General features: G+C 45.2%; 1 protein-coding gene across 2 annotated transcripts in view; it reads left to right on the forward strand.

Annotated features, from left to right (window-relative positions):
• Positions 1-11,266: 11,266 nt before the first annotated feature.
• Positions 11,267-23,847, forward strand: part of PACRGL (parkin coregulated like) — a 55,333-nt gene continuing 42,752 nt past the window's right edge. Inside the window, exons 1-3 of one of the 2 annotated variants that reach the window (XM_030191233.1) lie at positions 11,267-11,361; positions 17,943-18,111; positions 23,194-23,261. In XM_030191233.1, coding sequence (XP_030047093.1) covers positions 17,959-18,111; positions 23,194-23,261 — 221 coding nt within the window. In that variant the 5' untranslated portion in view covers positions 11,267-11,361; positions 17,943-17,958. Of the gene's footprint in view, positions 11,362-17,942; positions 18,112-23,193; positions 23,262-23,847 lie in introns of those variants that run through there. The other variant, XM_030191234.1, reaches the window with a different exon arrangement.

Raw genomic sequence — 23,847 nt, forward strand, 5'->3', positions numbered from 1 at the left:
CCAGTATGGCAATTCTTATGTTCTTAAAGGCTAAACCATGCTCCAAACTCTGCAGTAGAAGGCCAAACTACTGGGCACATCATTTTCCATGATGAAGAACATCTCTCAGAGCACTAGCTCTCGAACATGTACATGTAAGTCACTAAGGTGAAACATCTCAAGGACTGTATCAAGGTCTCAACATCAGATTCAGGTTTATTTCACTTAATTAACCGCTTAAGGAAATTCATCAAAGCGGAGTGCAATAAACAACGTAAAACACAGGACATACATTGTCCAAAAGAACAGAAAAAAACCAAAAGATACTACTTGCTCCAGGCCCCAATGTACAACCCCAACCACGCTGAAAATGTCAGCCACACATGCTACAACAGGAACCGATTAAAAACCTACATCAAATGCTTCCAAAAAATATGTTTTTAATAATTTCTTAAAAGAGGGTAGAGAAGGGTCCAATAACAAAGCAATAGGAAGCTGGGTCCAAAGCTCAGTGCTTATCATGCTAAACATTGAAATATTAAAAGTACTAAGAAAGACTTGGCCGAGGGATGGAACCAATAGATTGCAAGGCTAAGCTGATCAAAGAGAACAAGAGGAAGTGTAAGGAATCAAAAACTGAGATAAAAATGAACCAACATGTAAAGTTTTATGAACCAGAATCAATAGCTTAAATCTTATGTGAAATGCAATCCTTGCCGAGTAACCTTTATTCTTCAATCGATGCCTCTCAAGGGCCAAGCCATAAGTGAGAAGGGAGCTAGAACCTCCAAGAAGATGGGGGCACTGCTGGAGGATCTCTGAGGTGCTTATTAAAGGAAGAAGGGGGCTCTCCAGGAGGCACAGGAGGTCCATATGCCATGGGCATCATAGCCAATACGGTGCCACTAAAATCACCAGCAAGAGATGCCTTGCCACAGTACTCTGTTGATCAGATGGCAAGAAGGGAACACATAAATGGGTTCCCTGAAGGGCCCCTGTTGTACCAGTGCATCTATTTCTGAGGCTACAGCCTCCCTTCTGTGGCTGAAACACAGCTCACATTTTGCATTCCACCTCAAGGCCATCAGATTGCAACAAGGGAAGCCCTAGAAATCCAGGCGACTGAATCCCTCTGGACCCAGCTGCCACCCCTTGATCTTGTTGGCACATTCTCCTGAGAGGGCTATCTTGTTCTCTGCCAGCGACACAGTAACACACCCTTCAGAGTCACCACTGCACTTTTGAGTCCTTCCCTGCTTGTTGATATAAGCCACCAGGGTGGCATGGTTCAACATCACCCAGACAGCCTTCCCTGCCGGGCTTGGGAAGAAACATTTGACAGCCAAGCAGCTGGATCAAATTTCTAGGTGAATGATAGGCCAAAGCACCTCCCTCAAAGTCCATTTGCCCTATACTACATTGTCCTCACAGTGTGCTCCCCAGCCCACCAGGCTGACATCTGTTGTGACCACTACCCAGTGGGGAGGGTCCAACAGAAACTCTCCCCCCCCCCAAAGCCAAATGAGCTGAATTGTTCTACCAGGCCAACACCGCAGCAAGCCAATTTTGAAATCTTGAGAATAGGGAGCTCACCTAGAGCGCAAGTCTCTGTGCAACAGTATCATGTGCTCCCTAACCCTAGGCATCATTTCTATGGTCCCTGCCATTGATCCTAAAAGCTGCAGGTAATCCCATGCTCTGGCAGCCACTTCTGCACAGAAATTCACGTTCTAGGTCTGAAGTTTGCAGATCCTCTCCTGAAGGAAGACCATGGCTTTGCATGTGAACCACCAAACACTCCATTACTACTACTACTTATCATTTCTATAGTGCTACTAGACGTACGCAGCGCTGTACACGTGAACATGAAGAGACAGTCCCTGCTCGACAGAGCTTACAATCTAATTAGGACAGACAAACAGGACAAACAAGAGATAAGGGAATATTAAAGTGAGGATGATAAAATAAGGGTTAGGAGTTAAAAGCATCATCTTGGAAGGGTTCAACTGGCTTATGGCTTAATTCACCATCCATCCAAGAGTTCTAGCAGTCCAATGACTGAAGCCATCATATCCTTGGACTACTATTCTGAACTTGCTTGGATGAGCCAGTTGTCTAGATAGGGGTGGACCCAAACTCACTGTCTGCAAAGAAAGGCTGCCACCACCACCATGACCTTGGAGAAGGTCTGAAGCACCACAGCCAGCACAAAGGGCACTGTTCTGAATTGAAAGTGGCTGCCCAACATGCAAAGCCAGAGAAAATGCTTGTGCCGTTTTGAAATGGGAATATGCAGGCAAGCCTCTGTGAGGTACAAGGAGGAGAAATTTGCCTTGCTTAATCACTGTGATGACAAACTGCAAGGTTTCCATGCAAAAATGAGGCACCTGTAGGGCCACAGACTCCCTCAAGACCTAAAACAGAGCAAGGTCAGTCCTGTGACCTGAAGTAAATGGAGTAGCAGCCCAGCCCTGCCCTTTCTTCAGGAGAGGAGGCGGTTCCACAAGCATGACCACCTCCCTCTTTATAGGAGATCTGTAAGGGTAAACCATGAAGGCATCAGAAAGAAGTCTGGGTTATGACTCGAAGTTCGTAACTCTAGAATCCACTAGTCTGAGGTGAAAAGGGCCCACTCACATTCGAAGAGAAGCAGCCTGCCCACCATTCTCGGCCTTAAGGGGCTGACCTGAACATTGCTGGGAACTCCTAGAGGGTGCAGTTCCAGGGGAAGCCCAGAGTCCTTGGGTCTTTTCGCACCTGGAAAAGGACTGCCCGTTAATTACCTTGGGGGCAGTGGAGCCACAACCCAGCCTCCTATCTTCACAACCTCTCTACCAATCTCGAGATCATGATCTGCCAGGCCCATGATCTGGCTAGTCCTCTGACAGCTGCTGAGGCTTCATCTTGCACAGATCCTTCACCAACTTCTCCAAGTCTTCCTCAAAGAGAAGATATTTCCAAAATGGAAATAAAGTGAGCTGCACCTCAGAGATGTATCTCCTTTTTTTTGTTTTTTGTTACATTTGTACCCCGCGCTTTCCCACTCATGGCAGGCTCAATGCGGCAGGCAATGGAGGGTTAAGTGACTTGCCCAGAGTCACAAGGAGCTGCCTGTGCCGGGAATCGAACTCAGTTCCTCAGTTCCCCAGGACCAAAGTCCACCACCCTAACCACTAGGCCACTCCTCCACTTTCCAGTTACAGAGCCACAGCCACGTCTGGATTACCATCACTAACGTGATTGAGTTGATGACCTCCCTTTCCCACATTGGCTGAAGCCTTACAGGGACCCTCGCTGCCTAGCCCAGCAAGCTAGAGCCTGTGGGTTGAAGAAAGGAGCAGGAGACTGACTGACCTAGATCCAAACTCCTAGGATCAAAAGGTCCACAGACCAGTCTAAGGATGCAGGTCGTGGACTGCCTCTCAAGGGATCAGACCAACCTCACCTATCTACAGCACCAACGTGATCTTACCATCTGCTGGAGGTACAGAAATACTAAATGATTTCTGTAAGCACCAGTCCTCATACTGGCAACGTCACTGGAAAAGTTCAGATTCTCTACCTCCATCTGCTGGTCAGGAAGGGACATGACCTACAGGTGCGGATTGGTCTAATGGGATTTATTTATTTTATTTATATATTGTGCTTGATATACCACAAATGGTCTAAAGAGACTTCCATGCGGTTAAAAAAATAAGGTCACAGGGCGAGAGATAGGAGGGTGAAGGAGAAAGGAAAAGAAAGGGAGTGGAAAGGGGGGGGGGGGTGAGGTCAGGAGACACAGGAGATTTCAGTCGGCAGAAGTACCAAAGTTTTAAGCCGTTTCTTGACAGTGTGAGAGGAGGATTGGTTCTTGATGTGCATGGGGAGCAAGTTCCAGAACTTGGGACCTAGAAAACAGAAGGCAGCTTCCCAGGAGATGGTCAGGTGGAGAGCTGAGGGAGAGCAGATTATTGTGAGATGAGTGGAGTCGGTGGGAGGGAGTGTAGGGGATAAGGAGATTTTTGATCTAAGTTGGTGTGGAAGGAAAAATTAATTCTTACTTGAAAATTTTTTTCCATTAGTCCCAACAGATCAATCCAGAGACTTGTGGGTTGTGTCCCTCTACCAGCAGGTGGAGATAGAGAGAACCTCCGAGGTTTGTGGACCTGTGCAGCCAAATGAACTTCAGTATGAACGATACCAAAGCAGTGGAATGGAAACAATAGAAAACTCTCCTGACATTGTCAGACCAATTGCCCAACATACTTCCACCACTTCTATATTTATTTATTTTATTTTTTTAATTGAACGAAGGAACATTCAAAATGGAACAAAAAAAAACAAAAACTAAGCAACCGCAACAAAACCGCAGACAGTAAACCCAGGGGGGGCCTCTAGATTGATCTGTTTGGACTAATGGAAAGAAAATTATCAGGTAAGAATTAATTATTCCTTCCATGGCATCCCACAGATCAATCCAGAGACTTGTGGGATGTACCCAAGCAGTCCTCAAGTAGGGCGGGACACCCCCAACCCGGCAGAAATCACAGACGAGCCAAACATCACATCTTGACGAGCTGCCGCATCCATCCGATAATGACGAGTGAATGTATGGACCGAAGCCCATGTAGCTGCCCTGCAGATATCTTCCAGAGAAACCAAATGGGACTCTGCATAGGAGGAAGCTTGAACTCGCGTAGAATGAGCACGAACTTGCAAAGGGGTTTGCTTGCCCAATGCTACGTATGCCAAAGAGAAGGCCTCCCGCAACCAACGGGCTATGGTGTCCTTGGACGTCATATGACCCTTCTTACTACCTCCAAAAAGGATGAAGAGATGGTCAGAAAGACGAAATTCATTCGTCATCTCCAAATACCTGAGAAGAGCCCATCTCACGTCGAGGCAGCGAAGAGCCCGGCGGAAGGCAGCAAATGCAGGGACTGCCCAAGTGGAAACGAGAAACCACCTTGGCCAAAAACGAAGGAACTGTCCTAATCGATACCCCCGCCTCTGTAAACGTAAGAAGGGGTCTCTGCAAGAAAGGGCCTGCAACTCTGAAATTCTCGGAGCGGAAGTAATGGCTACTAGGAAAATCGCCTTCAAGGTGAGATCCTTAATCGTAATCCCGATTAGGTTTCGAAAGGAGGACGCTGAAGCGCTTAGAGAACTAAATTAAGGTTCCAGGATGGCACAACTGGCACATGAGGAGGGTGCAAACGATTTACGCCCCTCAAGAAATGAACAACATCCGTGTGGGAGGCGATGGACACCCCCTGAAGCCGGCCTCTAAAACATGCCAGAGCTTCCACCTGCACCTTAAGAGAACTCAAGCGAGAGTAAATTTTGAACAGCCTCCTGAAGAAACGCGAGGATAACCGATACTGAAGCCGAAGCCGCGGACAATCCCGAACTCGCACACCACAAATTGAAGGTACGCCACACCCTAGCATAAACTATCGAGGTGGATCTTTTCCGAGCCTACAGCATTATAGCAATAACCGTGTCCGTATACCCTTTTCTTCTCAACCTTGCCCTTTCAAGGGCCAGGCCGTAAGACCAAAGGGGGAGGGATCCTCCATCATGACTGGCCCCTGCAGCAGGAGACCATCCTGCGCTGGTAGCAGAAAAGGACAATCGAACAGAAGCCTGATCACATCTGCGTACCAGGGTCGTCTGGGCCAATTCGGGGCCACTAGGATCACTCGATCGGGATGACTGGCAATGCGAGTCAGTAACCTGCCCACCATTGGCCACGGGGGAAAGGCATAGAGCAGGCCCCTTGGCCAAGGTTGAAGAAGGGCATGGATACCTTCTGAGCCCAACTCTCGTCCCCTGCTGAAGAAAAGGGGGAACCTTCGCATTGAATGCGGTGGCCATTAAGTCCATCTCTGGCATCCCTCAACGGGCAGTTATCTGATCGAAGGCCAGAGGGGAGAGCATCCACTCCCCTGGCTCCAACTGGTGGCGACTGAGAAAGTCCGCTTGCACATTCTGTGACCCTGCTATATGAGCCGCTGTCAAGAACGAGAGATGAGTCTCTGCCCAACTGCAGATCAGAGCCGCCTGGTGCCCCCCTGACGGTTTACGTAGGTGACCGCCATCACATTGTCCAAAAGAACTCGAACTAGGCAACCCCGGAGAAGAGACAGAGACTCTTGAAGGGTCAAACGAATCGCCCGTAACTCCAAGCAGTTGATGGACCATGACGCCTCCGTCGAAGTCCAAACGACCTGGGCCGTCTGTTACAGGCAATGAGCCCCCCAGCCAGACAGCAACACATCCGTGGTTGCCAGAGAAATGCCCAACACCAGATTCTTTTGAATGAACCACCAGTGCATGATTGTGTGAAGACGGGCCAAACATGGCACCCGAACCTCGTAGTCCTCCGAGAACGGAGACCAACGGCTCAGAAAGTGCCACTAGAGGGGGCGCAGGCGAGCTCTGGCCCACTTTACCACGTCCAAGGTGGAGGCCATGGAACCTAGAACTTGTACATAGTCCCAAGCCGGCAGGTTCGGAGTTTGAAACAGTGCTCATAACTGAGCCTGTAACCGCTGTGCTCGAGCTGAAGGAAGAGAAACTACCCCTGTTCGGGTATCGAAGCATACCCCCAAGTATTCCAGCGTTTGGGAAAGCGTTAGGCTGCACTTCGGAAACCAAGGGACTGAAGCAACCCAATCACTTTGTTGGTTGCCTGCCGACTCTCCTCAAAAGAAGACGCCTGCACAAGCCAGTCATCTAGATAGGGATGGACCTGAATCTCTTCCTTCCTCAGATAGGCTGCCACTACTACCAGGACCTTGGAAAAGGTCCGAGGCGTTGTGGCTAGGCCGAAGGGCATCACTTTGAATTGACAATGACGACCGATCACTGCAAAGCGAAGAATGCACCTGCGGGGAGGCCAGATTGGAATGTGTAAATAGGCCTCTTTGAGATCAAGAGAGGTCAAAAACTCCCCTGGCTGTACCGCTGCGATCACCGATTGAAGGGTTTCCATGGGGAAAAGCCGAACCCGTAAGGACCTGATGACGCACTTGAGATCTAAGACGGGTTGCCAAGAACCGCCCTTTTTTTGGCAACACAAAATAAATGGAGTATCGACCGTACCCTCTTTCTGCTGGTGGTACAGGCTGGACGGCACCCAGCCGTTGTAAGTTGAGGAGGGTGTGTTGAACGGCCCGCACCTTGGTGGGACATTTGCAAGGAGATTCCAGAAAAGAGTCTACTATCGGATGAGCCAATTCTAACTTGTAGCCGTCTCTGATAACCTCCAAGACCCATTCGTCGGATGTTACCCTGGTCTATTCCACCACGAGTAGGGACAGTTTGCCCCCAATAACCGGCTGGATATGGACCAGAGCTCCATCATTGGGCGGACCTGGCTGCGGGCTGGTTTCTGTTACCGGAAAGGAAGGCTAGCCTGTCACCTCGAAAGGACTGAGGCCTCTGAGAAGACCTTGCTCTCTGAAAAGAGACCCCGCGACCTGGACAGTAACGCCTGTCAGCATTCGTTGTCTAGGTATGGTCCCGGGTCCAGTCCGTAGAGGAAGTGGGTTCATAATAATGCACAATCCACACGGGTTTGGATATATATAAAGTATATTGTATTTACATATATAGGCTCACAGCACTTAGTACAGGTAAATATTACAATGCTGTATCTGTGTGTGTGGGTTTAGATGGGACTCAATGAGAGAAAGGTAAGAATGGGGGGGGGGGGGGGGGGGAAGCCTTGAGGTAGGGCTGAAGATGTGTGTGTGCAGAGAAAGAGAACAGGGAAGCACAGAGCCATGTGTTCTGAGAGAGAAAGCTTTGGAGTAGGGCTGAAGGAGAAAGGGGGGCCAGTGCCAGGGGTTCTGGTGGCTGGATATGTGTGTGTGCAGAAAGAGAGGAAGGAAGAGAAGCCAGAGCAGAGCCATGTGCTCTGCTTTATATATATGTATATCTATATATATATCTATATATATCTATATATCTATATCTAACAGGAACAGAGAGGGATCAAAAAAACTTCTTTTCTTCCCAGCCGTATGTTATCAGCTCTTTCCTTTGCAACTTCCAGTTTAATTTCACAGGTTCTACTCTTTGAAGTCCCTAGTTTTGGAGCCTATCTGTCTGGTTTTCTTTGTTCTCAGAGAGCCCTGCTCCCAGATGCCCAGAGAGGACAAAGGTATGTTAATTAGGGATAATTGAGAAACAAAAGGGCTAGCAGGCAGCTGGGCAGCATTTGGTCCATCTGCCATCCTAGGCTTCCTGAGGGAGGGGGGAGTTATCAGAGGTCCATTTGCCATCCTCAGAGCTTCCTGAGGGAGGGAGGAGTTATCAGAAGCTGGTTTCATAATCCTGACAGCCAGCAATCCTGACAACGCCGTGTATCCCTAAGGTCTAGGTCCCGCTGGTCGTACAAACTTGGACCTGTCCTCAGGGAGGCGCCCTTAGAGTCATCGAGGTCCTTCACAATCTGTTATAAGTCTGTCCCAAACAAAAGCTTTCTCCTAAAAGGAAGACTTGCTAAACGTGACTTAGAGGCCACATCTGCAGCCCAATGCCGCAACCACAGCCAGCGACGTGCGGTGACCACTAGGGAAACCTCCTTCGCCGAAGCCCTCAAAAGTTCATAAAGAAGATCTGCAAGGAAGGCTAAACCGGACTCCAAGGCCGGCAAAACAGCCATGAGATCTTCCGGAGAGGAGGGTTTCTGTACCCACGGTAAGCATGCCTGCGCCGCATAGGAGCCACAAACTGAGGCCTGCAGGGAAAGGGCTGCTACTTAAAAGGACAGCTTCAAGCAAGTCTCCAACTTACGATCCTGAGAGTCCTTGAGTGCCGTGCCCCCCTCCACAGGGAGAGTGGCTTATCTTAGTGACCGCTGTGATTAAGGAATCCACCATAGGGACCTTCAGCAAGTCTAAGTCAGGAACAGGTAAAACGTAAAGACGCGACGTAACTCTAAGCAACCTTAAGCCCACTGTCGGCGTATCCCACTGCGCTGAAATAAGGATCTTCATGGCCTCATGCACAGAAAGGAACGAGGCGGGCATTTGATGCCAGACATAATAGAGGGCACCGAACCTGTTCACCCTGACGATTCAAGGGGGAAATGGCCAAAACCTCAAAAGCCCTAACAATCAGAGAGGGAAGCTGTTCCCTGCGAAAAAAAGGCAGGCAGCCATCGGATCATCCCCCTCTTCAGAGGGCAGGGTGACCTCATCTGCCAAATCCAAAGATTCTGAGGAACAGCCCAGAGACAAAGCTCCTGACTTCTTCAAAAGAAAGGCATTGTGCATTAATAAAACAAAATCCGGGGAAAAAGGAACTAAAAGGGACTCCCCTGCTTCCTGTACATCGCTTCCCTCCATCGGAGCCTGTGCCACAGAAGCGTGCTGCACCTCTTGTCTATCAACCACCACGTGTGGAGTGGGTCACGCCTGAGAGGAAAAAATGGCGCCCACCAACGCGAGCTGCACTGTCTCGAGGAAACCGCAGAAACTATCCCCTAAGCTTCTGACTCACCAGATGCCTAAGGGGAACCCCCGTCATGCTGAACACCCGCTGCGGGCTGACGGCGGCAGGACTCACACTCCTCCGATGCTGCTCTCTGGCCCCCATACCGGGAGCAGCGCTTAGCCGCCTTAGAAGGCACTGACATGCTCCACAAACGCCTGCCTCAAAACTGACTCGGCAGAACGTCTAGTTCCTTCGTATGATTAAACAAAAACAAAGTCTCTTACCTTTTTTTTTTTTAGTCAGGAGAGAAAGGAAACACCCGATCAGGCCAACAGCCCCGGGCGATGGAGGAAAGGTGGGGGGAGACTGGGAGGGACCTGGCACTACCAGGTGTACATCACAAGCTGCAAACAGCCACTCAACCCCTGTCTGTGCTAAACTAGGCCCAAAGGACACCAGTAGCCAGATCAAACCAGAGCTGCACAGAGATGTCCCTCCACCTGCTAGAGAGAATACTGAGGTTCAGTTGGCTGCACAGGTCCATATATAGCAAACCTCAGAGGTTCTCTCTATCTCCACCTGCTGGTAGAGGGACACAACCCACAAGTCTCTAGATTGATCTGTGGGACCCATGGAAGGAATCTTGTAGACTAACAGGAGGATTTTGAACTTGACACTTGTGGATATAGGAAGCCAATTTTCGAAGCATGGGAGGGGCATGACGTGATCAAAGAAGTGGGAGTTGTGAAGCATTTTGACAGTAGTGGATTGGACTAACTGTAAGTGCTTACCGGAGTAAAGAGGGAGTCTGGCATAAAGGGAGTCGCAATAGTCAAGTCTGGATATAACTAGGGCCAGGATAAGAGTGCGGAGAAGAGGTAGACGGAGCAAATATGGTGTATTGCAAAAAGTGAGGAGAGAATTATAGAGACTATTTGTGATTTAAAGGTCAATTTGGTATTGAAAATGAAGCCTAAGATTTTGATTGCCTCTCTGAAGGGAAGGGGTTTATCACCAATTGAGGGGCACAGGTTCAGTGAATTAAATGGGCTATGGAAAATGATAGATTCACATTTAGTAGGAATACTCCTTTACTAGATGTACATAGCGCTGTACACTAAACATGTAAGAGACAGTCCCTGCTCGACAAACAGGGCAAATTAAGGATAAGGGAATTACTTAAGGTGGGAGTGATAAAACAGACATGGGTACTGAACAAGTGAATAGGAGTTAGGAGTTAAAAGCAACCTCAAAAAGGTGGGCTTTTATACTAGTTACATTCTTAATACATTCATGGAATTCCTCTCATCAAGAAGGGCGGCACTTCTTTTACAGATTCAGATAACTTTTATTGGCCTAATGTGTTGTCAAATTAATACACGTGGGACATAATATCAGAGGACTAGTTTTTAAAAAAATCAACCCACAACTCTATTTTATAAACACAAATTACGTGTTTAACTGCCTTTTATCCAAGAGGGCCCTACCAGCAGTGCCTAAGTGCTGTCACAGAAACTTATACCAGACAAATAAATTGTAACTATGAGCATGAACACTAATACGAGCAGATACTCATTTCATAAAATAAAAAGAAAGGTATACAACAGTTCCACCAAAATGCAAACCTGAGGAACACCTACAGGCAAATCTTACACATGCATACACATCCACACACTTTTGTATAATCCATATCATAGCCTCCTTCCTTGATCTCTCCCAGCCAGCAAACACTTCTTCCTCATTATCAAACTCCTCCCCTCCCCGCCCCCGACACCAATCTTCCGTTCCAATTTGTCTTGGAGGCGGCTCGCAACACACCTCTCTCTGACGCAACTTCCTTTTTCCTGCAGTGCGGAATGCGAACGAGGGACAAAGAATAACGTCAAAGGGGGGCGGGGCGCCGGAGAAGGAAAACAGAGCCGGTGGCAAGCGACTTTAGGCATGAGTTTGAAGGTAGGATGGGGAAGGGGGCGTATGGAATTGAGGAAGAAGTGCAGGATCGCGGATGGGTAGAGGAGGAGAAGATATGCTACACTGGGGAGAGTGGAAGAGAGGGAGGGTGAGAAGGCGAGCGCCCAAGTGCGTGTGATGATGGGCGCTGGGGGGAGGGGGGGAAGATTCGAGCTCCCAAATGCGTGTGCTGGGTGTGTGAGGACAGTCAAATGCATGTCTTGTGCATGCTTGTTCGGGTTAAGTAGCATTTCTTGACCATTCTAGTATTCTTGGGGTTACAGGGGCTTATAGGGTTTTGATCTCTGTAAGTTTGTGCTACAGAAGGGGTGGGAGTGGAAGGGGCTGCTTTGGGGTCTGCATAAGGGTAGGGCAACCCTCACAGCAAGACAGAGAACTAGTGCTTGTTTGGGATGTTCATTGTCTTGCTTGCAGGCCTTTACTTGAAGGTTTTAGCTTTGTAGACGGTGTTTCACTAATAGTGACAGTTAACAAGCACAGAGTTCTTCCTACTTTCCAAGACAGTTTTTATAGTCCAACAAAATATCAAACAAATGATCATTTAAAGCTGGAAATAGTGGACACAGTGTGAGAGATTTGAAAACTACAATGTCATAATTGAGTCTTTGTTCAGTATTGAAGACAACACCAGTCCCTAGAAGTTTTGTAATTTAAAGCAAGAAGACAGCATGTGAGGGGGCCTCTCTGATTCCCAGGACCAACAAAGGTTGAAGATGCATATAGCAGTGTTGAATGTTTGTTTTGGTGCTTAAGTTTAATGTGATCACTATGCCAGCTGAATATTGACCTCAGTATGTGCTTATTAATGTGAGTTAAATAAAAAGCGTCCTGAAAGCAGTCTAAGAAATTATGGTAATGATGAGTAAGATACATGGGAAGAAAAGTTTAAGCTGAGGGCAGTTTGCAAATGTTTAGCAGGGAGTAAGTGAAAGTAATTAGTTCAGTCCTTTATTGAAAACTTAAATTGTGTTGTAGGGATTAGAAGGTGGAAATAAAGAGGCCTTTCCTCTGAAAAGTACTCTGACTATTTGAGCGATTCAAGTCAGATTTTTCGATGCTTGATATTTAATATCTCCTTATTTCCTAGATATTAGAATAAAGAGGGTATGTTATATGGGCAGTGAGTTCCTGATATAAGATGTGAAAGAGATATTGTGGATACACTTGACAGTTTTTCAACTTTTAGTCTTGTATTCTGGGGATATAATTTGTACTAGATTTCAAGATCAGTGTGTTTCAAACTTTGTGATACCGACCCCTTTTTGGGTCCTTATGCTGCCAGGGTTAACATGGGCATTAACACAAAATAAGATAGTTTGTAATATCAGCTTCATCTGTTACCTCTAGATTCTTATCATCCTGTACTCATCACGGGGGGGGGGGGGGGGGGGGGAATTTCTGTAACTATATACCTCAATTATCACAAAAATGTCATATTTTGTGCAGAATTTGGCTGTAGAAGGTGGGCAGGTGAAAAGAGCATCCTATTTGTTAGATGGGGTGACTATCAAAGACGTCGATCTAGACCCATGCAACACAAATGAGGCAAATGACATTAGTTGTCCAGGTGGGTGGCAGGCTGTGTCACTGAAAGAGGCACACAACTGTGGAATGCATTACCAAAAGCCTTGAAAACTACTTACGACCACCTAAACTTCTGGAAATCACTAAAAACCAACCTGTTTAAAGAGGCATACCCTACCGATCCAATTTAAATGCCTAATCTCTGCAATACAACCAAACTAAAGCACATAATGGACATATCACAACTCTTCTGTTCTCCGATTCCCTAATGTGGCTGTGCCACATGCATTGCCGCTTAACTTAAAAACAATTTACGACCGAATTAACTTTCGTAAATCCCTGAAGACCTATCTCTTCAACAAGGCATACCACAATGATCAATAACTGAAACTGTAACACATCACCACTCCACCTTATATTCTGTATGTTCTCTTACTATATCTGCTTGCTTAACTCAATTATGTCATCCATGCTCTCTATGTAACACCAATTGTATCTTTTACTCTGTACATAAGTACATAAGTACATAAGTACATAAGTAGTGCCATACTGGGAAAGACCAAAGGTCCATCTAGCCCAGCATCCTGTCACCGACAGTGGCCAATCCAGGTCAAGGGCACCTGGCACGCTCCCCAAACGTAAAAACATTCCAGACAAGTTATACCTAAAAATGAGGAATTTTTCCAGTCCATTTAATAGCGGTCTATGGACTTGTCCTTTAGGAATCTATCTAACCCCTTTTTAAACTCCGTCAAGCTAACCGCCCGTACCACGTTCTCCGGCAATGAATTCCAGAGTCTAATTACACGTTGGGTGAAGAAAAGTTTTCTCCGATTCGTTTTAAATTTACCACACTGTAGCTTCAACTCATGCCCTCTAGTCCTAGTATTTTTGGATAGCGTGAACAGTCGCTTCACATCCACCCGATCCATTCCACTCATTATTTTATACACTTCTATCATATCTCCCCTCAGCCGTCTCTTCTCCAAGCTGAAAAGCCCTAGCCTTCTCAGCCTCTCTTCATAGGAAAGTCGTCCCATCCCCACTATCATTTTCGTCGCCCTTCGCTGTACCTTTTCCAATTCTACTATATCTTTTTGAGATACGGAGACCAGTACTGAACACAATACTCCAGGTGCGGTCGCACCATGGAGCGATACAACGGCATTATAACATCCGCACACCTGGACTCCATACCCTTCTTAATAACACCCAACATTCTATTCGCTTTCCTAGCCGCAGCAGCACACTGAGCAGAAGGTTTCAGCGTATCATCGACGACGACACCCAGATCCCTTTCTTGATCCGTAACTCCTAACGCGGAACCTTGCAAGACGTAGCTATAATTCGGGTTCCTCTTACCCACATGCATCACTTTGCACTTGTCAACATTGAACTTCATCTGCCACTTGCACGCCCATTCTCCCAGTCTCGCAAGGTCCTCCTGTAATCGTTCACATTCCTCCTGCGACTTGACGACCCTGAATAATTTTGTGTCATCGGCGAATTTAATTACCTCACTAGTTATTCCCATCTCTAGGTCATTTATAAATACATTAAAAAGCAACGGACCCAGCACAGACCCCTGCGGGACCCCACTAACTACCCTCCTCCACTGAGAATACTGGCCACGCAATCCTACTCTCTGCTTCCTATCTTTCAACCAGTTCTTAATCCATAATAATACCCTACCTCCGATTCCATGACTCTGCAATTTCTTCAGGAGTCTTTCGTGCGGCACTTTGTCAAACGCCTTCTGAAAATCCAGATATACAATATCAACCGGCTCCCCATTGTCCACATGTTTGCTTACCCCCTCAAAAAAATGCATTAGATTGGTGAGGCAAGACTTCCCTTCACTAAATCCGTGCTGACTTTGTCTCATCAGTCCATGTTTTTGTATATGCTCTGCAATTTTATTCTTAATAATAGCCTCCACCATCTTGCCCGGCACCGACGTCAGACTCACCGGTCTATAATTTCCCGGATCTCCTCTGGAACCTTTCTTAAAAATCGGAGTAACATTGGCTACCCTCCAGTCTTCCGGTATTACACTCGATTTTAGGGACAGATTGCATATTTCTAACAGTAGCTCCGCAAGTTCATTTTTTAGTTCTATTAATACTCTGGGATGAATACCATCAGGTCCCGGTGATTTACTACTCTTCAGCTTGCTGAACTGACCCATTACATCCTCCAAGGTTACAGAGAATTTGTTTAGTTTCTCCGACTCCCCCGCTTCAAATATTCTTTCCGGCACCGGTGTCCCCCCCAAATCCTCCTCGGTGAAGACCGAAGCAAAGAATTCATTTAATTTCTCCGCTACGGCTTTGTCCTCCTTGATCGCCCCTTTAACACCATTTTCGTCCAGCGGCCCAACCGACTCTTTGGCCGGTTTCCTGCTTTTAATGTATCTAAAAAAGTTTTTACTATGTATTTTTGCTTCCAACGCTAATTTCTTCTCAAAGTCCTTTTTTGCCCTCCTTATCTCCGCTTTGCATTTGGCTTGGCATTCCTTATGATCTATCCTGTTACTTTCAGTTGGTTCTCTTCTCCACTTTCTGAAGGATTGTTTTTTTGGCTCTAATGATTTCCTTTATCTTACTGTTTAGCCACGCCGGCTGACGTTTAGTCTTTTTTCCCTTTTTTCTAATACGTGGAATATATTTGTCCTGAACCTCCAGGATGGTGTTTTTAAACAGCTTCCACGCCTGATGCAAGTTTTTTACTCTGCGAGCTGCTCCTTTCAGTCTTTTTTTCACCATTTTTCTCATTTTGTCGTAATCACCTTTTCTATAGTTAAACGCTAGCGTACTTGATTTCCTAGTTTCACTTCCTTCAATGCCAATATCAAAACCGATCATATTATGATCACTGTTATCAAGCGGCCCTCGTATCGTTACCCCCTGCACTAGATCATGAGCACCACTAAGGACTAAGTCTAGTATTTTTCCTTCTCTTGTCGGCTCCTGAACTAGCTGTTCCATGAAGCTGTCCTTGATTTCATCAAGAAATCTTATGTCCCTTGCGTGTACAGATGTTACATTACCCCAGTCTATATGCGGGTAATTGAAATCCCCCATTATTATTGTGTTGCCCAGTTTGTTTGCGTCCCTGATTTCCTTTAACATTTCCGCATCCGTCTGTTCGTCCTGGCCAGGCGGACGGTAGTACACTCCTATCACTATCCTTTTCCCCTTTGCACATGGAATTTCAATCCACAGTGATTCCAAGGAGTGTTTTGCTTCCTGCAGAATTTTCAATCTATTTGATTCAAGGCTCTCGTTAATATACAATGCTACCCCTCCACCAATCCGATTCACCCTATCACTACGATATAATTTGTACCCCGGTATGACAGTGTCCCACTGGTTATCCTCCTTCCACCAGGTCTCTGGAATGGCGAATGCTATGACGGAACATTGTAAGCCACATTGAGCCTGCAAATAGGTGGGAAAATGTGGGATACAAATGCAGTAAATAAATAATAATCTTGATCTTACCACAACATCACCCTGTATTTGTTCACACTGGCACACCGGAGCCTGCAAAGGCCTATCCGGTACTATGTAAGCCACATTGAGCCTACAAATAGGTGGTAAAACGTGGAATACAAATGTAACAAATAAATAAAGAAGAGGGGGCTGATCAGAGGCATGGCAAGGAACTTGACAGGAACAAGTAAGAGCATGGCTGGGGTTGGTGTTAAAGGTGTTCAGAAAGCAAGTAAAAGCAGGTAGGATATTGGGCCTGAAGGGGGTCAGGCTTCAGGGTGGGGCTGGAGGGGGAGTGAGCATGCAGAGGAGTTAAGGACCAGAGAGAAGAGATACAGTGGAGAGGAGTAGTCTAGAAGGAGTGAAGCTTGGAGTTGGAAGGGAGGTAGAGATGAGAGGAGTTAAGCCTAAGGGGGTCAGGCTTGGTAGGGAGGAGTAAAAGGAATGAGGAAGGACAGTGCACTCATAGGGGAATGTGGCATAGATTCTGTATTGCATTTTTAATTTTTATAGCTTTTTGAATAATTATTTTGACCAAAATGCAGACCCTTACAGAATTTCTAAATTATTCGCACATAATTTTTCCAGGAGTATCATGGATATGGTGTGCTTTTTGCTTGCTGAAGATGGATCTGTTGAGGGAGGAGGTTTGCCACCTGGTTTCTTGTCATAAGAACAGCCTGATCAAGTCCCTGATTTTATCTTATTGTATATACTGCTTAAAAACTCTTGTGCTCTACAGTGCAAAACCTGAACTGGTTTGAGCTATTCTCTCCTACTAAACCTATGGCAAACCTAGTCCTAAGGACAGAAGAATGGAGCTTGTGTGTACATTATTTCAGAGGGTAACAATGTATTAAATGGTAATATTGATTCATGCTCCTGAGGGTTCTCTGTCCAGCTCCATCTGGTTAGTAAACAAAGGGCTCATTTTCAAAGCACTTAGATTTACAAAGTTCCATAGGTTATTATGGAATTTTGTAAGTCTAAGTGCTTTGAAAATATGCTTAAAAGGGTGCCAGAAAATAAACCATCTTGGTATAGTAGAACAGTGCTTCTCAACCCAGTACTCAGGGCACATCCAGCCACTGGTTTTCAGGATATCCACAATGAATATGCACAAGATATATTTTTGTATTCATTGCCTCCTTGGTAAGCAGATTTACTCATGCATTTTCTTGGGTTGAGAAGCACTGGAGTGGAATACAGGATACCACAGTGATTCCCAAACCTGGTCCTGGAGGCACCCCAGCCAAGTCACATTTTCAGGCTATCCACAATGAATATTATTCATGAGAGATATTTGCATACAAATCTCTCATGAATTATATTAATTGTGGATAACCTGAAAACCTGACTGGCTGGTGGGATGCCTCTAGGACCAGCTTTGGAAATCACTGGGATACCAGATAAAATTAGCAGTAATTGAAAACCATTTTATTATATCTTGGAAAACCATGCTTTTGGCTCAGTAAACTGAATATTCTTTTCTAGTTATAAATGGGGACTCCTTCTGTAGATCTTTTTTTTTTCTTTTTCACACAGAAACTATGGTCAAAGAATGTCATCAGGCTCCCAAGTGCCCCCTCAGTCTGTGGTACGAAGAAGCAAAGCATCTCCCACACCTTCTTCAGTTTCAACTGGCTCTTCAGATTCGATACAAAGAAGCCGAACAAGACCCAGTGATAGGCTGAACCCCAAAACAATTGATCCGGTTTGTAATCTTCTCAATCTTTAAGAAGTTTTAAAGAAAGTATTGGGAATCTACACCTGTCTCAGACCTTTGCCATGGATGCATGTTTCTCACATAGAGTGGAGATGCCTGCTGAGAAAAAACAAACGAGTGAACAGATTGACCTGTTTGATATGATGTTGCTTAAAATGGCCCTTCTAGATGAAAATGTGTACCTATTGCAATGGTTTAAATCTGATCTGTTATGTTTAAAAGTTTGGAAAATCCCCAAAATTAATATTATGAAATATTAGTTATTCTCTGGAGTATTATATTGTTTGAGATCAAAAGAAAAAGACAGAAAAGTTGGGGGGGGGGAGTGTACTCAGAACACCAGTTGACCCTATTATTCCAGAGTTCAATTGGCTTAGAACAATTGTACACAGAGAAAAACCTTAACAAACATTTTAAATGTTTCTCAAAGTGGCTATTAGTAATTGTTACTGCAGATATCACATACACAGTAATTAAAGAACAAAATAACTTACCTTGTTCCAAAAGAAGTTTGTACCAGTGTGGTCAGTGTAAAAACTGAATAGGTTTGAGAGCATTTCCCACCCAGAAATAATTTTCCACATCCAGGGGGTGTTCTTTTTAACAAATCTTCACTCTTCAAATCTCTTTTTAGCATTGTTGATTGAGTGGAAGATGGTAGTTGAGGGCCAGCTTTTCCCAGAGTGGGGGAAGTGAGGTTAAGTTTCTTTTTAAGAAATCATTGAGTTTTTGTCAAGAGTGACTAGGGTGGGATGTATTGGTTGTTGGTACGATACCCAGCTTCTACATGATGGAGTAGCCTAATGGCAGATGAAAGTTTAATGTGGACACATGCAAAGTGATGCATATTGGATAGAATAATCCAAATCATACTGTCTCTTCTTGTCCAATGTACAGTGCTGTGTATGTCTAGTAGAGCTATAGAAATGATTAGTAGTAGTAGTGGTTCACCTTAGTAATTGGCATTCCAGAAAAAGATCTAGGTGTCGTTCTAGACGATACACTGAAATCTTCTGCCTAGTATGCGGTGGTGGCCAAAAAAGCAAACAAGATGCTAGGAATTATTAGGAACAGGATGCAAAATAAGACCAGGAATATTATAATGCCTCTGTATAGCTCCATGGTGCAACCTCACCTTGAGTATTGTGTTCAGTTCTGGTCGCCATATCTCAAAAAAGATATTGTGGAATTAGAAGAGATTCAAAGAAAAGCAACCAAAATGATAAAGGGGATGGAACTCCTCCCATATGAGGAAAGGTTAGAGGTTAGGACTCTTCAGCTTTTAGAAGAGATGACTGAGGGGGGTGGGGGGGGATATGATTGAGGTCTAAACAATCCTGAGTGGAGTGAATCAATTTGTTTTCACTCTTTCACAAAGTACAAAGACTAGGGAACATTCAATAAAATTACATGAAATACTTTTCAAACAGGAGGAAACATTTTTTTCACCAAAAGTATTAAGTTCTGGAACTCATTGCTGGAGGATGTGGTTAGCGTATCTGGGTTTAAAAAAGGTTTGGACAAGTTCCTGGAGGAAATGTCCATAGTCTGTTATTGAGATGGACATGGGGGAAGCCACTGCTTGTCCCGGGATTGATAGCATGGAATACTGCTATTAATTGAGTTTCTGCCAGGTGCTTGTGACCTGGATTGGCCACTGTTGGATACTGGGCTAAATAGACCATTGGTCTGACCCAGTAGGGCTATTCTTATTAGTGCAGCAGCCTGCGAACCTGGGGAACTGCGGTCGATTCCCACTTAAGCTCATTGTGACTCTGGGCAACCCTCCATTGCCCCAGGTACATACTAAGTACCTTTGTGTAATATGCAAACCATTTTGATTTGAAATGCAATATATCAAATCCCATCCCCCTTCCCCTCCCCCTCCCCCTCCCCTTTAGTGTTGGATAAATCTGTGGCACAGATGATGCATATTCTGCATATAAGTGGGGAGGTAATGTTGGAGTTTAGTAGGCTGTTGTGCTTGGGGATTTTAATGCAAGTTTTGACAAGCCTCTACAGCAATGTTTGGGGTTGGGTATGTTGGATCTGGGCTTCATGCAGTAGGTAGAGAGATAAAAGCACATGGGAGAACAAATATTGAATTTGGTGTTTACCCTTCAGACTGGGAAGTGCGGTATGAAGTTTAGATTGATTTTTGCTGAGAAACAGAGGTCTGATCATCAGGTGTTATCCTTTCAGTTAGGTGTCCAGGTGGAAAAATGGTTGCCTAGTTGGGAGTGTTGTAAGGTGAGGAGGGTTCAAGAGGTAATAAGGATGTGGTTGGCTATTTGCTACCTTTGGTGGTTGTTGGGTTTTTTTTTTTTTTTTTTTTTTTGGGGGGGGGGGGGGGGTTCAGAGTGTTGACAGTGTGGTGAAGGAATGAACTACAGCAGTGATTCCCAAACCTGTCCTGGGGGAACCCCAACCAGTCAGGATTTCAAGATATCCACAATGAATATTCATAATTAATTTGCATGCACTGTTTCCATTGCATGAAAATCTAATTCATGAATATTCATTGCAGATATCCTGAAAACGTGACTGGCTGGGGTTCCCCCAGGACAGGTTTGGGGATCACTGGATTACAGGGATGTCTGCAATGTATGAAGGTACCAGGTAATCAGCACCTTCTGTGCCATGCTATATGGCTGAACTTAGAAAGTTGAAGCAGGTGTGTAAATGGCTTGTGAGAGCTTCATGCATGGAAAAGTCTGGCTTTGGCCTACAGAACTTGATAGAGAGAGGCTAAAAAGGAGTGTTTGGTAGATAGTCCTTTTTGACTAACTCATATACGTTGTTTGTGGTGGTGTGTTCTCTGTTTTTTGGGGGATCAGATTGTACGCCTTCTGGGCGGGTTGTGCAGAGTTTGCTGAGTTTGAATCTAAGATTTCCAATTTAGTGGAACATGTTGCAGAGGATGGTGAGGGGAGGGGCTGGTTGTTTGGGAGGTGGATTTGGGTTTGGGTGGTCCATTGAACCCCGTTGACAGAACAAGGGGTTTTGGATGGATAGATTTTTCCCCAGTTAGGCCCCATGGGTATCTGTGAGATTGAACATTCCATGCATATGACCATGGGCACTGAACCTGTGTACAGATTTGTTGGTCTGATTAGGATGGCAGGCCTTAGACAATTGCACTAGTGATGTGGTAAATGCATTGTTGTGGGGCAAGGTTTTTGTATCTCTGTTGAAGAAAGCCCTTCTGATGCCCATTTTAAGTTTAATATATTTTATTGGATTTCAACATAATACAATAGAAGCAAGAGCTCACCACAGTTCAACAAGCAACAGTTACAAACATGGCAAAACTGGAGCTCACATTCAAGAAACAATTATCCACAACTAGAAACACATTTAGAAAGAGGAGGTGGAGAAATAATTAAAAAAAAAAAAAAAAAAAGGAGGGGGGTGCTGGAGGATACAAATCCAGACATGGAGCATGCATAGGCCACAAAATACATCAACCTCAGTGCTTAACTCTGTACCGAAGCAAAATAGGACACCAGTGGCAGCCATTTTTCCCTATAGGAAGCGAAGCGAGAAGATTTCTTCGCCGGATGTAATTCGAATTTGTACATTTGGAGCAATGAGTTCCACCATTCCTGATAAGTGGCCTGATGTAAGGACTTCCAGTGAGAGAAGATCACCTTCAATGCCAAAGAGACCATGGCACCAACAAGAGCCCCCTCACTAGGAGTTAACTGACCCCCCAAAGGACTGTTCCCGAAGAATCACAAATTGATAAGAGATGGAGCCAGGGAGGGGAAAAATGGCTACCAGCTGGGACCAGACTTCTGACCAGTACTTGTGAAGGCACACACATTCAAATATAAGATGCCTGAGAGTACCCGTTTGGGAGTGACAAGACCAACAGACAGCTGGACTAGAGGGATTAATAACATGCAACTTATACGGCGTCCAGAGGGATCTATGCAGAAAGAAATATATAGACTGCGTGGTGGTAGAAGAGTTAGAGCACCTGAAAAGGGACTTCCAAAGCAATTCCCACAGCTTGCCAGAAATAGGTTGCTGCAAGTCTTCCTCCCAGCACCTTCGCAAACCAGTACATTTAGTGCTGGATTTACAAAGAAGATATTTGTAAATGTGGGAAGCCACATGACCAGTGCGCTGAAGCTTCAGACCAAAATCCAGAAGCCCTGGGGTTTGGGAGAGGAACTGGGCTTGAAATCCACCCTTGTACTGCTTTTTTACCATGGCCATGATGCCCATTTTAAACGGCAATCATTAGCCCCATCTCGGGTTGTGAATTACTGGATGAGAAAAATTCCTTTATATGACAGACAGGCACTGACAGGAAAGGTGACGTGAATCAGTGAGCTTGTGTGTTACTGCCGTGATTTTAACGCAGGAGTAATTTGCATGCTCATTTATTATAGCATTCTGTGATATTATTTTTGTGTGGTATTTTAAAATTTTGCAACATTCTATGTAAAAAGACTAAAAATAAATAATGCAGAATTTCCCCATCATAAAGCCTGAAGTTCCCTCTTCAGGCTCCAGCCTCCCGAGTTCCATGCTCAGTTGGCTCTGTCCTCCCCCCTCCGCAGAGTTCTCGCAACATAAGGAAATTAACCATAGAAATATGAAACATAAAGAAGTAACTTGTTTTGTTATACTACAAGATAAGTCGCAATTTCATGTCTCAAAGGACTGATGATTAGATTTTGAGGTTCAGATATTTTGTTACTTTTACATTGATCTGGTATGTCTGATGGGCCATATTTAAAAAGTGGCCTGATGCTTATGGCAGGTTGATCACAAGCAGCATTTTTTATATATCACATGAATGACTAATCTGTGGTACTGAGCTACCTCAGGTTAGTCACTTTTGTGGGAAATTAAGGTGCAGTAAAAGCCCAACTTTTACTGCATTTTAATAAATATCCCCTTAGTGTCAATAAAGTGGCAATTATCAGTGCTGATTGGCTTGTTACCTAATTAAGTTGCACACATAAATCAAGAATACAACTGGATTTGCACGTGCAACTCAAGTAATGCTAAATAGAGCCTGGGGGTTAATACTGTTTATTTGCTTCTTGTTTTTAGTTTGGAGATCACACTAAAGCACCTTCTGCATTTGCAGCCATATATGCCAAAGGAGGCATTCCATGCAGGTAATTGGATTTACAAGGTAAAAAATCTTTGTACGCAAGTTTTGGTTCTTGTTGCACAGCAAGTTAGGTTGAAAGGTCATAGTAAAAACATTAATGGAGGTCAGTTGATTTTGTCCAGTCTACATAGAGGGGCATAATTGAAAGTGGGTGCCCATCTCCGTGGGCGGCCATGCGAAGGGGCGGGACAAACCGTTTTTTCAAAAAAAATGGGCACCCATCTTTTTTCGATAATACGGGTTATGCGGGGCAAATGCCTAGGATTTGGGCGTTTTAGAGCTGGGCGCTATCGGTTTTCAGCGATAATAGAAACCAAAGGCGCCCAGCTCAAAAACGAACAAATCCAAGGCATTGGGTCATGAGAGGGGCCAGGATTCGTAGTGCACTGGTCCCCCTGACATGCCAGGACACCAACCGGGCACCCTAGGGGGCACTTTTACAAATTAAAAAAAAAACACATTGAAATAGCTGCCAGGTGCATAGCACCCTTCCCTTGTGTGCTGACCCCCCAAATCCCCCCCCAAAACCCACTGCCCACAAGTCTACACCATTACCATAGCCCTAAGGGGTGAAGGGGGGCACCTACATG

This window comes from Microcaecilia unicolor, chromosome 2 (genome assembly GCF_901765095.1).
Source record: "Microcaecilia unicolor chromosome 2, aMicUni1.1, whole genome shotgun sequence".
Taxonomy (NCBI): Eukaryota; Metazoa; Chordata; class Amphibia; order Gymnophiona; family Siphonopidae; genus Microcaecilia; species Microcaecilia unicolor.